Raw genomic sequence first — 16024 nt, 5'->3', positions numbered from 1 at the left:
AATGTCACAATATTTGGCTTATTAGTAATTCATTTAGGATAGATGGCTTTTGACCCATGAAAAACTAAGCACCAATACCCCTACTGTGTCTATGGCCATTGCACATCTTCAAGCAAGAATTGGCAGTTCCATCTGATTGTGACAGTTTTAACCACAAAAATGCATGGGAGAAAACCATGGAAAGGAAATGCCCAAAATAATTTTGTGTGCAAAAATGATCAATCAATCAATCAATCAATCAAGATTTGGAGCAGTACAAGTATATTTAAAACCATTAAAGTTCAATCAATGAAGGAAAATGTATTTTAATCCTGGGATCTGAACTATAGAAATCTCAAAACCAGATTCTGTTCCAAACAGAGTCATCTACATAACAGTAGAGTTTGAATAAAAATGTCTACAGGCTTCTAAAATAAAGTTGCTCCAAACTGCATCTGAATCTGGCAGATCCTAAAGGGACATACATTTACACAATAAATAGGGCTGAAATTACATTCTGCTTATTTTAATGAAAATGCTGTTATAAAGCATTCATTTTAAAGTTTGGCTATTTTTACTGACCTTACCCCCCTTCCTTTATAGACAGTGCACTTTGTTTGGCGCTCCCTATCTACATTTAAACCAAACAAAGCCCTCCCTTATCTAAGCAGCAGCCTTAAGGTCCCCATACACGGGCCGATAGTAGCTGCCGATATCGGTCCCTAGTCGCGACAAATCTCCCTTGTCGCGGGCGACTAATCTCCCCGAAATACCATCCCACCGGTGAGTATGTAAATCACCGACTGGATGGCATACGCGACGCTGCGATTTCGGGGATTTACATAGTTGCCAGTGGGATGGTATTTCGGGGAGATTAGTCGCCCGCGACAAGGGGGATTTGTCACGGACGACTAATCTCCCCGTGTGCCTCAGCCCTTAGAGCAGCTCATTATCAGGGGCTTCTTAGTGGACTGCTAATTAGTTTTATCAGCTTTTTTTGAAGTTTTTGGAAATAGAAGTTACAGGAACTACTACAGTGAAACTGGTTTCACGCTTTAGCCAGAAATAACAGCTCTTTCTCAAATAAACAACTGGAAAAAGTATGTTGAGCACAAGCCCTATTCACTGAGCTCATGCTAAACAAGGGATGAATACTGTCACTTTAAGGATGTTGTATTCCCTAACACTGGCGAACTAAATATTCTTCTTGACTATAGTAGCACTAGCCTTTTAGAATAAATGTATTCTCATGCCTCTAGCCTCCCCCCCATTATCAGACGCCAGTAACTTCCAGTATAAACTGCAAAACTTCCTGCAAAAAGGGCAAGAAAAATATTCTCATACCGTTTTTTTAGATTTCATTCGCCGCGGCATGATCTTTCCATCATCCGCGGGCACTGTCTGTGAGATAACGGCCTGCAGAGAAGTACCAAGTGGGCATCAGAATAAAGAGAAATGTGGGCGTTTTTTTTTTTAAACTTAATAAATGAAGAAGCAAGATGAAGATGTTGTTTTGCTTGTTGGTTTTTAATTTGCACAAATGAAAAAAAAAATCACCAACATAACTAATTGAATATGCCGAATATAAAGCCTCACCTGCAATACAATAGTAGGACGATTCAGTTTTTATTGGAGATTTAGATGATCCTGGTTACTAGAAGGTTTCACCAATTCCTAAGGGTCCTAACTAACATGCAGTTGCCACATCAGAGTAAGCTCTGTTTGCAGCCTTCTATGATTAGTTCTGCTGCCTCACTGAAGCCCTGTCCTTGAATGTCTGTAATGGACAGACCCATATGTGGATAAAGTAGACAAGGGGATCTTTGTATTCCTAAAGGTTTATGTACTGCTAGGGAACAAAATCTTACACATGAGTAAAGCTTTCCAATTCCACAGTTACTCTTTGGATTATTATTTTATTTTTTTAAAAGACAGAATAACTTTGTTAGGCACTTGATGTTTAGTTCTATTAGCCTTAGACAGCTGTTAGATTGCCAGGGTGTAAAGGTGGAACAGAGAGAATGCTATCTGCCTTACAGCATTATTAATATCTATAACATACTGAAGCTGGTACTGATATTACCTACAGCTTTTATTTACTCTGCGAACAACTTCATACTTCATACTGTACTCAATAGAAATGTAATATTCATATTTATTTTAGAAAAAAAAAAGATCTCTGAAACCAGGAAACATTGCACACTAGAAAAACAACATCACTGACCTCATCTATAGCTTTCTTATAACTCTTTGAGCAAGGGAAGGAAATCAGCATCGGAGAAAGCATCAGGGAGTAAGCAGAGGGAAAGAAGCAGGCGAGAAACAGCAGGGTTAGTCAGGTGCTTGAAGTACTTCCCATACAGCAGTCCTATGCTCAGCAAGATTTGTTGTATAACGGAAAATAATGTAACAAATTCCATGGAAATGTTGTTGAAATAAAAATAGGAGGCAAGCTGCTTCAGTCACATGTGGATTATTGAGCTGCACATAACCAATATCCCTCTTGACATAATGATGATGATAATCATTTAGTCTCTAATTCAGAGATGAGTCCTAAATTTAAAAGTCATAGCTGATATTAAGTAAGCCTCTAAAGGTGGCCATACACGCTAAGATCCGCTCACTTGGCGAGGTCCCCTGGGGTCAAATGATCGAATTAGAGCGACGGGTATAAGGCATCCTCGGTTCAGGGACCGCATCAACAAGCTGATGTGGTCCCCTATCTGACTAAATTTTTAAACCTGCCTGATTTCAGGCCAGATGTTGGTCGGGCAGGTCCGTCGTTAGTGCCCATACAGGGCTGATAAGCTGCCGAATCAGTCTAAGGGACCGATATCAGCAGCTAGAATCGAAGCGAGTATAGCCACCTTAACTCTCATACTCAAATACTCCCGTTAGCTACTACCTAAGCACTGGTGCTATGAATTGTAATTGTAGTGCAACATATGAGGGAGGTCTCTGGCTGACCAAAGTTGCCTACGCCCACAATAAGTCATATACTAGCAAATACTAGGTTCCATGTTAGATATGGTTTGGCATATATACACAGTGTATAAAATAATGCAACAATGCCTTTGGTTTTTTTCTATTTAGGCCATGTTTGCTTTTTTTTCCACACATTTTAAAACAGCAAGTAACATGGAAAATAGTGGATAAGTCCATGCAAACACTAGATGCTCCCTTGCACTCATGTTTTTTGGTTTTTTTTTTTGCATTTGAAGTTTTTGTGACAGAATGGACAATGTGTAGATATAGAAGGTGCTGGACACCCAACAGTCTGGTGAGTGGGTGCTCAGGTGCTTAGATGGAACATTGGCCTGGCACTTTTGCATTTTTCTTTAGCTGCGATTTTCAGGTTTTCCCATTACAGAGAACTGTCAAGCAATAAAATAAAGTGATCCTATTTTCAACTAAAAGAGTGGTTTGACTGCTCATTCATTATGATGCAGACAGCTAGTCTCACAATACAGACACTGTAATTGTAATTACCAAGCATTTTGCGTCAACAGTGCCATAAGAGTATGATACTATAAAATGATAGCATTGGAAATGTTCAGCTGCTGCTGCTACATTGTAACTGGGCTTAGTGTACCATGTTGTACAGACACTGCTATGATTTAAGGAACCAACCAATATTTAACATATTTTTTTAATTTCTCAAAACAGAAATGCTGAGAACAAAATGAGTGATGTATATAAAGGCCATTTAGTAACATGTTCCCACTACACAGCATGATGCTGATGTTTTGATCACAGAGGCTTAAGTGCAGTCTGGGAGGCAGTTGCACATAGAAGGCATCAGTCTGAGTAGAACAATGCACTGGAGTCAGTGCTAGTAATATTCTTCACTGTTAGCCACCTGCTATTCTGAGTAAGGACTGGATCAGTACTCAGCTGTTTTTCGACAACAATTTTTTTAGAATTGATTGCTGCCCATACATGGCCAGGCAAAGACTGGTTCCTACTCAATTAACTGGGCAGATCTGGAATTTCTGGCATGTATTTTTTTGTATTTAAAGAAGACTACATATTAACACAACATTTAGAATGTTTTTATATCTCCCACCTCCATCATTTTCCTTGACTGCAATCTACCCAATGGGTTTTTGGCTACCTGGATATCATCATTAGTCATTAATCAGCTAGAAGGAACACAAAAGAGTTTGCTTGCATGCAGACAAGTGCAAGACGCCATACAAACCTATAATGACTTGCTCAGAGCCAAGTAAATGGAGTCTGGCACTGTGTAGTACAGAGGACATATGGCAGAATGATGACAAACATCAACCTCAAGAATCTAACCGTGCAACTGCCAAGAATATCAGCACATATTTACTATATATATTATTTAAGGCAACAGACTTCATATCCTTTGAGTTTAAAAAAAGCAAAAAGTAAAAAAGCCTGATAAAGAACAATAATAAAGTAAAGTGCACTTGTATGTATTAGGGCCATGACCCACGGGGAGATTAGTCCTCCACAATAAATCTGCCCTACTGCAGGCAACTAACCTCCCTGAAATGCTTTCCCACCAGTGATCATGTAAATCACCAGTGGGCAAACACACCCATTGCTATGTTGCTTCATTTTTCTGATCACTGGTGGGAAAGCATTTTGGGGAGATACAGTGGCTTGCAAAAGTATTCGGCCCCCTTGAACTTTCCCACATTTTGTCACATTACAGTCACAAACATGAATCAATTTTATTGGAATTCCACGTGAAAGGGTATGTCTCTACCAGCTTTGCACATCTAGAGAGTGAAATCCTTGCCCATTCTTCTTTGCAAAACAGCTCCAGCTCAGTCAGATTAGATGGACAGCGTTTGTGAACAGCAGTTTTCAGATCTTGCCACAGATTCTCGATTGGATTTAGATCTGGACTGTGACTGGGCCATTCTAACACATGGATATGTTTTGTTTTAAACCATTCCATTGTTGCCCTGGCTTTATGTTTAGGGTCGTTGTCCTGCTGGAAGGTGAACCTCCGCCCCAGTCTCAAGTCTTTTGCAGACTCCAAGAGGTTTTCTTCCAAGATTGCCCTGTATTTGGCTCCATCCATCTTCCCATCAACTCTGACCAGCTTCCCTGTCCCTGCTGAAGAGAAGCACCCCCAGAGCATGATGCTGCCACCACCATATGTGACAGTGGGGATGGTGTGTTCAGAGTGATGTGCAGTGTTAGTTTTCCACCACACATAGCGTTTTGCATTTTGGCCAAAAAGTTCCATTTTGGTCTCATCTGACCAGAGCACCTTCTTCCACATGTTTGCTGTGTCCCCCACATGGCTTGTGGCAAACTGCAAACGGGACTTCTTATGGTTTTCTGTTAACAATGGCTTTCTTCTTGCCACTCTTCCATAAAGGCCAACTTTGTGCAGTGCACGACTAATAGTTGTCCTATGGACAGATTCCCCCACCTGAGCTGTAGATCTCTGCAGCTTGTCCAGAGTCACCATGGGCCTCTTGGCTGCATTTCTGATCAGCGCTCTCCTTGTTCGGCCTGTGAGTTTAGGTGGACGGCCTTGTCTTGGTAGGTTTACAGTTGTGCCATACTCCTTCCATTTCTGAATGATCGCTTGAACAGTGCTCTGTGGGATGTTCAAGGCTTTGGAAATATTTTTGTAGCCTAAGCCTGCTTTAAATTTCTCAATAACTTTATCCCTGACCTGTCTGGTGTGTTCTTTGGACTTCATGGTGTTGTTGCTCCCAATATTCTCTTAGACAACCTATGAGGCTGTCACAGAGCAGCTGTATTTGTACTGACATTAGATTACACACAGGTGCACTCTTTCTAGTCATTAGCACTCATCAGGCAATGTCTATGGGCAACTGACTGCACTCAGACCAAAGGGGGCTGAATAATTATGCACACCCCACTTTGCAGTTATTTATTTGTAAAAAATGTTTGGAATCATGTATGATTTTCATTCCACTTCTCACGTGTACACCACTTTGTATTGGTCTTTCACGTGGAATTCCAATAAAATTGATTCATGTTTGTGGCTGTAATGTGACAAAATGTGGAAAAGTTCAACGGGGCCGAATACTTTTGCAAGCCACTGTAAGTTGTCTGCGATTTAAAGTGGGCAACTAATTTCCACATGGGCCATGGCCCTTAAGTAGTATTACTGCAGTAATGTTTGGATGCTCAGAATATTGACCATTGAATAATGGTCATAAATAGTTAAATACTGGAATGAATGCAGGCCCTTCAAGCCTGCAGACTAGTACTGAAACTAAATCACTAGTGCGGTAACTTATGGGAAGCACTGACATTTTTGCTTTAAGTTATCTTCTTACAGTTATCTGAACAAACCTAATTCTGCCCAAGTCCAGTCTCTATGACTGGGAAAACCATTTCCTTTGTGAACGTGAAACAACCTACGATCTATTGAAATGCCAAAAAATGAAAAAAAAAAACTCACTTAATCATCAATATTCCTTTCAAAAGTAGTGAAGGATGATGAATGCATTCACACACATTATACACCAACATGCAATATGAACCTTCGTAATGTTCCCTAGAAATTCTTTCTTTTGTACAGTAATGACATATTTGCATGTTTTTAGTTCCCATAGTCCACAGCTAAAAGACCCAGTGATCTGCTAATATACTGTGATTCTTAATAGCTTAAATAAATGCACTGTTAACTAAAGGAGACATATTGTGTAAATACAGAAGGAATGTGCTTAAAAATGTGGTGTTTGGGGCTGATTTATTAAATATGTCTGCTAAAGCTCTACTAGTCTCCCCCATCTGTACCACTTTCTGCTGGCTCCTTTCCCAGGCTGTGTAGGGGAGCCGGCAGCACTCAGCACTGCTGAATCTAAACCAATCAGCAGCTAGGTAGACCTGAAAGGAAACTGAAGCCAGTCTTGTGTGAATGCAAGGCTGTCATTGGCTATCCCCATCCTACTGTGCTTATAACAGGGACTCTTAAACACGCCTACCCCCTCATTTGACACACGGACAGGGACAGTACCAGATCTATGGGGAGCTCCAATTTTGAAGGTAATGATAATTTTAGCCAAGAGTGAAACTAACACCATATATTATGCTATATATAATCCTTGAATGTGAATGTAAAATTAATGTTGCATGCCACATAATAAGAACCAGACATTTAGGGGCTGAAATTCTATATACTAAAATTAATTTTTTTCTGGCCTTGAAAGTCGTATAAACTCGACATGGTATAAATTCAAATTAAACTTGATCATTGCAGTATTTATAGAATGTCACGATAATCCTTGAATCGTTCGTACAAAAATTTTGAGTTTACATTCGAAAATCCTGAATTTTTCCAGCCATTTTAGGAGCATTGGCACTCATTCTTGGAAAACAATAATGTGTTTAAGTTTCACTTGAAAGTAGGTGAAATAGAAAAGAATGACAGGATTAACTTCCCCTTCAAACAGGGTGAAACAGAAAACAACGAAAGGGATTAATTTCTCCTTGAAACTGGGTGAAATGGAAGCAATGAGGGGATCAACTTTGCTTTTAAACTAGGTGAAACAGAAAACAGAGGTAATTAACTTCTCCTTGAAAATGTTTCAATGACATATGGGACATATTACACATTACTGCCAGTGGAAAGGAAATTAGAGATGTTTTCTAGCCCATGGTAGTGCAGATTTACTACGAGCAACAAAACATTGCATTCCATGTGCCATTGCCCTAAAGCAGGGGTGCCCAAAAGGTAGATCGCGGTCTACCAGTAGATCACTTTAAAGTTTCTGGTAGACCACAAGGAAGAATGCAGCAGGATGCCATCCCACCATTTCCCCAACCCCAACATACCTGAGCTTTCAAGTGAGACCACTCTTATTGCCTACATTTTGTGCCTCTATTGTTTTGTCATTGGCTGCTTAGAAGAAAAATACCTACCTGATTGTGTTCTCATTGCAGAAGATGTTCAGATAAGTAAGGAGGAAAGCAGGTTATGAAAAAAAAAAAAATCTAGATGTCTGGCATCTAGTCCTAGGCTAAATGAGGAAATGACTTTAGGGGGGTAACAGTTTTAAAGTTTTTAAAAATCGCTGTGAAAGCAACTGGAAGTAAATGTTTCAGAGAGTATTCTGCATGTTGGACACTAGGAGAGCAGATTGTAAGGTAGTATTCTTCAGACTTATTCAATTCAACCCCTCTTTTATGGCCTAACACTGGCTCGGGCTCCCCATTGCCCATAACAAGGTCACAAACATTTGAAAATCTTGTTGTATTTGCCATATTCCTAAAAAAAAAATCATTAAATAAAAGTCATTAAACAAGTGTTTATGAAAAACCTTGCTCTACTTGACCTTCAAGGTGGCTTTCCAGGAGTATATGGGGCAGAAAAATATGCCTATATACCCAAATATGTCTATAAGTGGCCTTTTGGCTGGTACCCTAGCTAAGGCTCTGATCCCCTTTTTCCCCAAATTAGGGACCACTGTTTAAAGACCTGAATCCAGCAGTAGACGTTTTATGTGTGTGCCATCATTACTGAGAGTTTATTGGTTCTGTACAATAACACAGATATAAACCCGATAAACAATTTCTGGAATTGAGGTATCTGCTCTAGGCAGGCTCTTACTGCCTCCTGCCCAGGTTTCTCGTTTCCTGCCAGAACACCTATTTCAGTTACAGCTATTCCAGCATTTAGACGGGTAAGCAGAAACATGCTGTACCATGAGTTCTTTGCTTCCTATGAATTTAATGAGTGCCTTCATATACAGGGGTTACAATCAGTTTTAAAAGTTTATCCCTGCTAAATAAATAAAACAGTAAAAATTTGCAACAGAAATAAAAAATTATAGCCTTCATAAATGTCATCCTGTTGGCCCTTTAGAAAAATAGTTATTCCCACAAGGGATTACAGACACTCCTGCTGGCTGCATTGGGAGCACGGATTTAAAATAAGCCTTTTTAACTGTATAATGTATTTCTATGAAGGCAGAGGAAAAAGTCTTATACAGAAATATTCAATTCTATACAAAAATGTTGTATTCAGTAATTTAGAAACCTATAATCAGTTTAATGTTACTCATCATGGAGAACGCCCGTTGAAGAACACACCTGAATGGATGGATTAGTATTATTAGCAGAAACTGTAATTTGCTAAGTACAGAGTGGCTGTACCATATTAAATCAACTCAGCGGGCGAGATTTCTTTATAAAGATGACTATATATGGGCCCATTCCTCACAACAGAACACAAGATACAGATGGAGCAGGGGATATTGCATAATGACCAGTGTGCTGCTGAAGTCCTTACTCCATTTGTAAATATTTCTCTTAAGAGCATAATGACCAGATAGATACCCAAAACACATACATCTGTTAGATTAGATTTAGCAGATTACAAACTGGGGCAAAACAGAAAAACTACATTTTTCTTTCAACTTACAGCTGGTCGGCTTGGCCGTGTCACATCTCTGTTTTCCTCTGGTTTCGAGTTAGATGTTTCATGTGGCAGCAACGGGGAGCCTTCAGGTTTATTGTTACCTGCTGTAAAAACTCTGATTACTACATATTTATATTGGTAGCAGTAATGTTTTAAAAGTTATTGCGTGTGATGCACAACAGACTTCAGATTTCAGTCTAGCAAATGTAAAAACTTTACTGCAACTTGAGTCCTGCATTGATAATCCCACCCTAAAATATACTCCCAGGTGCCCTCTATACACTTATAATTTTTCCACACCCCCAACCCAGAGAGACCCACAAATCCTGCACTCCTGCTAACAGGGCTAATTTTGGGCCACTCTGCTGCTCTTACTGGGGATTTGGACAAGAAGAGTGAAAAATTGCTAGGGTATAGGGAGCTGGTAAGCTAGCTTAAATATATTTCTATGCATAGACAAACTGACATAAAGAGAAACCTACAGTCTGCGGTCTCTGTTATTTTATTTACTCTCCTTTTTCAGATATGTAAGTAAATTTCAGAATTCTTAAACCTGTGACTAAATAGATAGTATGTAAACTACAGAACTGTAAATTATTAAACAAATGTGTGCAAGCAATAACATTTTCTATAATTGACAAAACATTGCTATGGAAATAGGTTTATTATTTAGCATTAGCACTGCAACAACTGTTGTTTTCATATTTTACCCCTATGGGAGAGCTGCAGGCAGCCAATACAAGGATGGACTGTAAGTGCAGATATTCTACAGTGCTTTGAAGTCTCCCATTGTGTGTACAGGTTCCAAGACAGGAGCACAGCTGGAATCAGGGTGGGAATGCCAAACATAACATAAACACAAATGTTTTTAAAAGGAAGATGTTTAATTAACCCAATTCACCTTGGCACAATGCAAAGCTCTGCTAACACTCTAGTAAAGAGCTGAAAGTCAGAGCAATGCTCCCACACACACAGAGCTCTATGTGGGTGTTCAGAACTGCACAATAAAAACACAGCCTCAGTGCTTGCATTGACACTGCCTTAGCACCCTGGGCCTATGTCATATCACTCTGGAAGTCAGGCATTAGAAAGTGAAATTAACCTTACCTCGTGCCCTGTTCCTCTCACTTGAACCTGCTTGAGATCCAGGCTGAGATCCCCCTTGAGAGCTAGGCTGGGAGCTTGGAGTACTGGAACTGGAGGAGCTTCCACTGCTTATTCTTTGGATGGGGTTTTCAATGACCGTTTCAGTTCTTCTCAAATCAGGGTTGCTATGTTATATGCAAGCGTTTTTAAATTGAAAGAAATAAGTAATAACATTGTACTGGTGGGTTTACAAAAAAGCAATGGTTTTATTGCACTGGCCATCACACATATTCCTACAAATGTCAAAAACATGTTTACTAATCTCAAGCTTCATTTATAAATAGAAACAGAACCCTGAAAATGTTGAACTATTGTTTATCATTTGCTGGCCTCATCTAGCTTCACTCTCCTCTTATAAATGTGCTCTAGAAAAGATGTTAAGGAATACTGAGCACAAATATATATTTTTTTGCCCAGGATGCTCAAGATATTGTTATGTCCGTCTCTTTCCATCTTCCAAGTACTGAACCATCTAAAATGACCACAAGGTCAAAGGGTGGAGTATGTTAAAACAATGATGTCATAGGAGCTATATATCAATCTGATTCTTGGTTCTTGGTCTATGGTCTAAATATTTACTCTTAATATTATGAAAGTTAGCAATAAGTACATACTAATTAAATTTAAGCTAAATACTTCCTAGCTGTATACGACTGGGCTACAATGATGGTACAGTTCTTATGCTTCTAACTTTATTCGCCCTGAGTGAAGATGAATATGTGCAGACAAGTTCTGGCCTTGTCAGCATTAACTTACCATGTAAAGTTACAATAAACTATAAAAATAATACAACTTGTTAATAATTTGCCATTTATATATGTACCAAAAAAATAATACTAAAAAAATATTTTTTTTATTAAAGAGAGCCCATGAGACTGGGGGAGCCTAGGCCAAATGCTAGGACTAGAAATATTGTTGTAGATATTTTGCTTTTAGCAGGTGTTCAGCTTTACAACATAGGCAGTGCGGTTATTTATTTGCTTCAGCGACTGGTAAAATCTGCAGTATCAGAAATCTAGTCTACAATTAGTTCTACCTACCTACAGCACAAATAATTGTTCTCAGGATTAACCTATTAACTGGGGTTTAACATTTCAAAGTCTGTACAGTTAATAAGCATTTGGTACTACGTTATTACATAGAAAGGCACAACTAGCAAGCTGGGTTGAGTAGTTCCCAATGGAAGAGTTGGAAGGCTGTGGTGGAATATTTACTCCTGACTCCAGTTACATTTTTGAGGCAGCTATAACACACAGAAAAATACATAAAAAATGTGGGATATGTGTGAGTTTGCCAATTTACTTCAAGCTTACTTACCTTGCTCTAACTGGTTGAGTTGCCAAGCTGTTTCCCAGTGAATTACCATTGCCAGCACAGTTCTTTCGGGCTAACGCGGGGGAGATAGAAGTTGTCCGTTGAGGCACCTTAATGAAAAAATAATGGGTTCATACATAATGGGACATAAAAATTAAAAGAAGATAAAGATCTATGCTAAGCATTAACAGAGGAGGAGTAACTGGGTGATATCAGGCCCACCTTCACTGGTCAATATCCATTGCCAGCATTGTGCAAGGGAAGTACAACATTAGAAGAATGTTATAAGACAAGAGAAAGAAGGGTGTGGCCAGACAGACAGACAGAAAATACTGGTATTTATATAAAGACTGGAACTGAAAGTGAAGTCAGTAAGACTAATGCCACACATAGCATTTTTTCTGCCAGCATAAAGTATGTGCACATGGGCAATGACATGGCATCCATCTCTCACTGCACGCAAATGGAAGATTTTGGGCAAAATCGGGTCACTATTTGATATGTATCTAGTAATATGTATTTTGGAAAATAAGAACTACCTTTGGTGGAAGGTCTTCCTCCTGGCGCAACCATGAACTTCGATCAAATTTTTCAATGCGAGGAGGTAGAGGAGGATTTTCAGATGTTGGGTCAGAATTCTGCCGTGGCATCTCTGGGCGATGAGAAATAATCCCCTCCTGAAAAGCAGACATTCCCTTGGCAGACTGCTCATGCACTGACTGGGAGGCAGACAGGGATGATCCTTGGGTTTTCACAGAGACCAAAAGAGGAAGTTGCTGAAAAAGATATTAAAAAAGACGGCATCTATGTGAATAAATACACTCATACAATAAAGGGTTACTGACATACAGGTCAAGATGTGTAACGATAGACCGCAAAATACCTCATGTTCATGCATGCATTCGTAGCACAATAAAGTTTAATGGTTCAAAGTCAGCACATTTGTCAAAATAGATCAGGCCATGTTTATAAACCAGCTTTATATGACTACGGGAATTGTAACTGTACCACTTCTGTTGGAGACAGACCTGTACTGCCTATACAATATAACTGTATGCAGAACTCTACTTCCATACATGCCAAAGTGACATGTCAGCACATGTGTATTTCATACCCATGTGAAGCAAGATCATCATCTGACATCAAAGGAAAGGTAGCCTATTGCACACACTCAGTGTATTTACTATCCTTGAAGTAACCCAGCTCAGAATAGTCTGTTTATTTTCAAAACATTTATTTTCCCTAAATAAGTACTGGCAAAGTAAGTTTTACCTTCCATATTACTTCATACTGTTAGAAACAGAAGAACTGTTTACTCTCTGTTCGAATTGTAAACTTTTACCTTCTAATGTGTTTTTTTTCTTACAATGAAAGTATGTAAAAAATATACTGCCAAGCTCCATCAGCTGATACATTATACCATGCTATACTTGAAAGTTAGTGTGTATTGTAGGGAAGTTGTTTTACTTGGTGTAGAGCTGTTAATGTGATACTGACATGAAAAATGTAGTCCTCAAAATAACTGTGTACATCAAAAGTTAGCTATGGGTTATATTGATTGTTTTTTGCCCAGATGTCTGCTTTATTTAGTAAAGTTACCTGAATGTCTGAAACCCGACTGTTTTGCAAACTCGACTGGCACTTTTCAACCTGTCAATTAGTGTTTCACTTTACTGACGTCAGCTGAAGTTGGGCAGTTCTACTTTTTTCCCCCAGTTACTTCCTTGCAGTCTGTGCCTCCCCCACATCACAGACATCAAGATACTTTCACCGAGCGCTGTCTGTAAGTGTCTTCTCAATAATTCTTTGCACCAGAACTATACTAATTAGTCCTGCTGTGATTTATTATTTGAAAGGACCGCGCTCCCATATAGATAAAAAGTATACACTCTGTCTGCGTGTGCCTGCTATAGAGCGTCCATGACAGAGCCGGCCAGTTCAAAGGGTATCAGAGCAAATATGCTTAGAAAGGAATGCAAAAGCCTCATTCCTAAACACCACTGTCCACTGTTGTACTTCAGCATTAAAAGATTTCATTAGAAATAGTTTGTATGTGCAGCACTGAATCCGATTGGCTAGGATTTTCAAACTAAAATTAAGGGCAGTGTTTTCAAACAACAATTGCCCAAACATGGCAGCCCCCGTAGAGAGAAACCCATGAGACCAGAATGGCAATGTAAAAGTGATAGCTATATGGTTATAGGTTGAAATTAAAGAGATAATACAATGATAAAGCAATGAAAGGTTTAAAAAACATCATTATTTTTGGTGTCAGTATCACTTTAAGGGTAAACACCTGCCTCAATAAAGGTAGTTAGAAGTGGTTCTGCAAGGTGAAAGGTATCAGCACTCAAATAATTTAGAGCTGCTAACAAATTTAGATATGCTAATATTCCTCTTAAATAGAAGAATGCAGCTGAACACAATGGAAAAATATGCAGACCTCTCCTGAATTTTCTAGGTCTGATCTGCCCAAAATGGTGTTCATTTTTAAAAACAATTCAAAGACTTGTGTAAACCTATAGGTCTCTTGTGCCGCTGTTGGTTAGGAAATCGTCACCATTTTTGCCCCTAAATATGTTTTAGAGGCAGTTTTGATGGTATTAGATTAGATTGCAAGCTCCTCTGGGGCAGGGTCTGAACTAAAAGATAATATCTGTAAAATGCTGTATAGCATGTGGCACTATACAAAGAATATTAATAACTCTATTACACACCACTCTAAACTTCCACCAAACAATTTACACTGCATTTATAGCAACTATTTACTTGCTTATTCACATTTGGGGCAAAGAGTCCTTTATGATTTTATCTTTTAGGACATATTACAAAGTTCTTGTACTAGAAGTTCCTGAAGGATATTGTACTAGACGTTGCCTGTAATCTACCATCTGACACAACTGAGTCATCAAATGGTGCTTTTTTTGGGGGTGGGGTGGCTAAGCCACTTAGCCTCAGAATGTGACTTATCGAACCATCTGTGAAAGTGCCCAAACTGTAAGTCACACTGTAGTGCACAATAAAATCAGCCATGCTCACCTCTATAATGATGGAATAACGTTCTAATTGCCTCATGTAATATTAGGACTTGATTGTGGCCACCCAATTCTGTATTTAGCAGCGCTCTTCCTACACTTGGGGGCACATTTACTTACCCACGAACGGGCCGAATGCGTCCGATTGCGTTTTTTTCGTAATGATCGGTATTTGGCGATTTTTCGGAAAATTATCGCGACTTTTTCGTTGCCATTCCGAATGTTGCGCAAAATCTGGCGATTTTTTCGTAGCGTTAAAACTTGCGCGAAAAGTTGCGCCTTTTTCGTAGCCATTCCGAAAGTTGCGCAAAATGTTGCGATTTTTTCGTAGCATTCGGATTCATTCAAGCTTCAGTATGGTGACTTTTCTTGGGCCAGGTTGGAGCTGCAGGGTGCCATTGAGTCCTATGGGAGGCTTCCAAAATCATGCTAAGTCTGAAAGTTTCGCCCGCCGCTTACGAGTGCTCAATACGAAAAAGTCGCGACAATATACGAGCGAATCCTAATGGCTACGAAAAACTCGCGTTTTTTCGCGCAAATCGTATTGGTAACGAAAAAGTCGCGACAATTTCCGAAAAATCGTAAAGGCGCCGAAAAAAAACACAAAACATCGGAATTTTTCCAATTCGGATTCGAATTCGTGTTTTAGTAAGTCAGCCCCTTGATGTTTACTTTTGTTCATGTCCCCTGGGATCAACTGTTTTCTGCAGCTGAATGCCCTGACGTAGGCAAGTTGTATTCATCCTTTCACATCAACATAGGCTTTTTGATGTTTAAGGAGAATGAGCAAATACCCTTTCCTTAGCTACACATTCACTTGTGTTTGTTTTTCTCAGATGTTCTGATCAAAGTTTAATGAATGCATGTATTCTTTGCAGCTATGTGAATCAATCACTACCGTCTATCTTTTATTTATACATGGGTACCAAAGCTGGGGTACCAGGGTAGGCAGGGTTTATGCATATTTTTATGCCAAAATAATATCCAGTACATGAATGGAAGCCTTCTCATATGGAAGTGGGAAAGAACAGGAAATAGATAAGAATGCCCTAAAACTATTGTTAAGAATACACCAGTATCTACAAAGCAGGAGAAACTAAAAGTGCTATTTTCACTCTTTGGGCATGAAGAATTGTACCAAATCTATTTATAAACAGCTTATGTA

At 39.2% G+C, this 16024-nt stretch overlaps 1 protein-coding gene across 15 annotated transcripts in view; it reads right to left on the bottom strand.

The window, feature by feature from the left end:
- The window catches only part of tnik (TRAF2 and NCK interacting kinase), a 158471-nt gene that overhangs the window by 18134 nt on the left and 124313 nt on the right, over positions 1–16024 (bottom strand). For 8 of the 15 annotated variants that reach the window (XM_031902218.1, XM_031902214.1, XM_031902210.1 and 5 more), the window contains 6 exons: positions 12364–12600; positions 11828–11934; positions 10472–10635; positions 9368–9468; positions 2204–2227; positions 1324–1395 (listed from right to left, as the gene is read on the bottom strand). In XM_031902218.1, coding sequence (XP_031758078.1) covers positions 1324–1395; positions 2204–2227; positions 9368–9468; positions 10472–10635; positions 11828–11934; positions 12364–12600 — 705 coding nt within the window. The remainder of the gene's footprint in view (positions 1–1323; positions 1396–2203; positions 2228–9367; positions 9469–10471; positions 10636–11827; positions 11935–12363; positions 12601–16024) is intronic. The other 7 variants (XM_031902212.1, XM_031902220.1, XM_031902222.1 and 4 more) reach the window with 3 other exon arrangements.

This window comes from Xenopus tropicalis, chromosome 5, assembly GCF_000004195.4.
Source record: "Xenopus tropicalis strain Nigerian chromosome 5, UCB_Xtro_10.0, whole genome shotgun sequence".
NCBI lineage: Eukaryota > Metazoa > Chordata > Amphibia > Anura > Pipidae > Xenopus > Xenopus tropicalis.
This window is presented reverse-complemented; position numbering and strand designations above follow the sequence as displayed.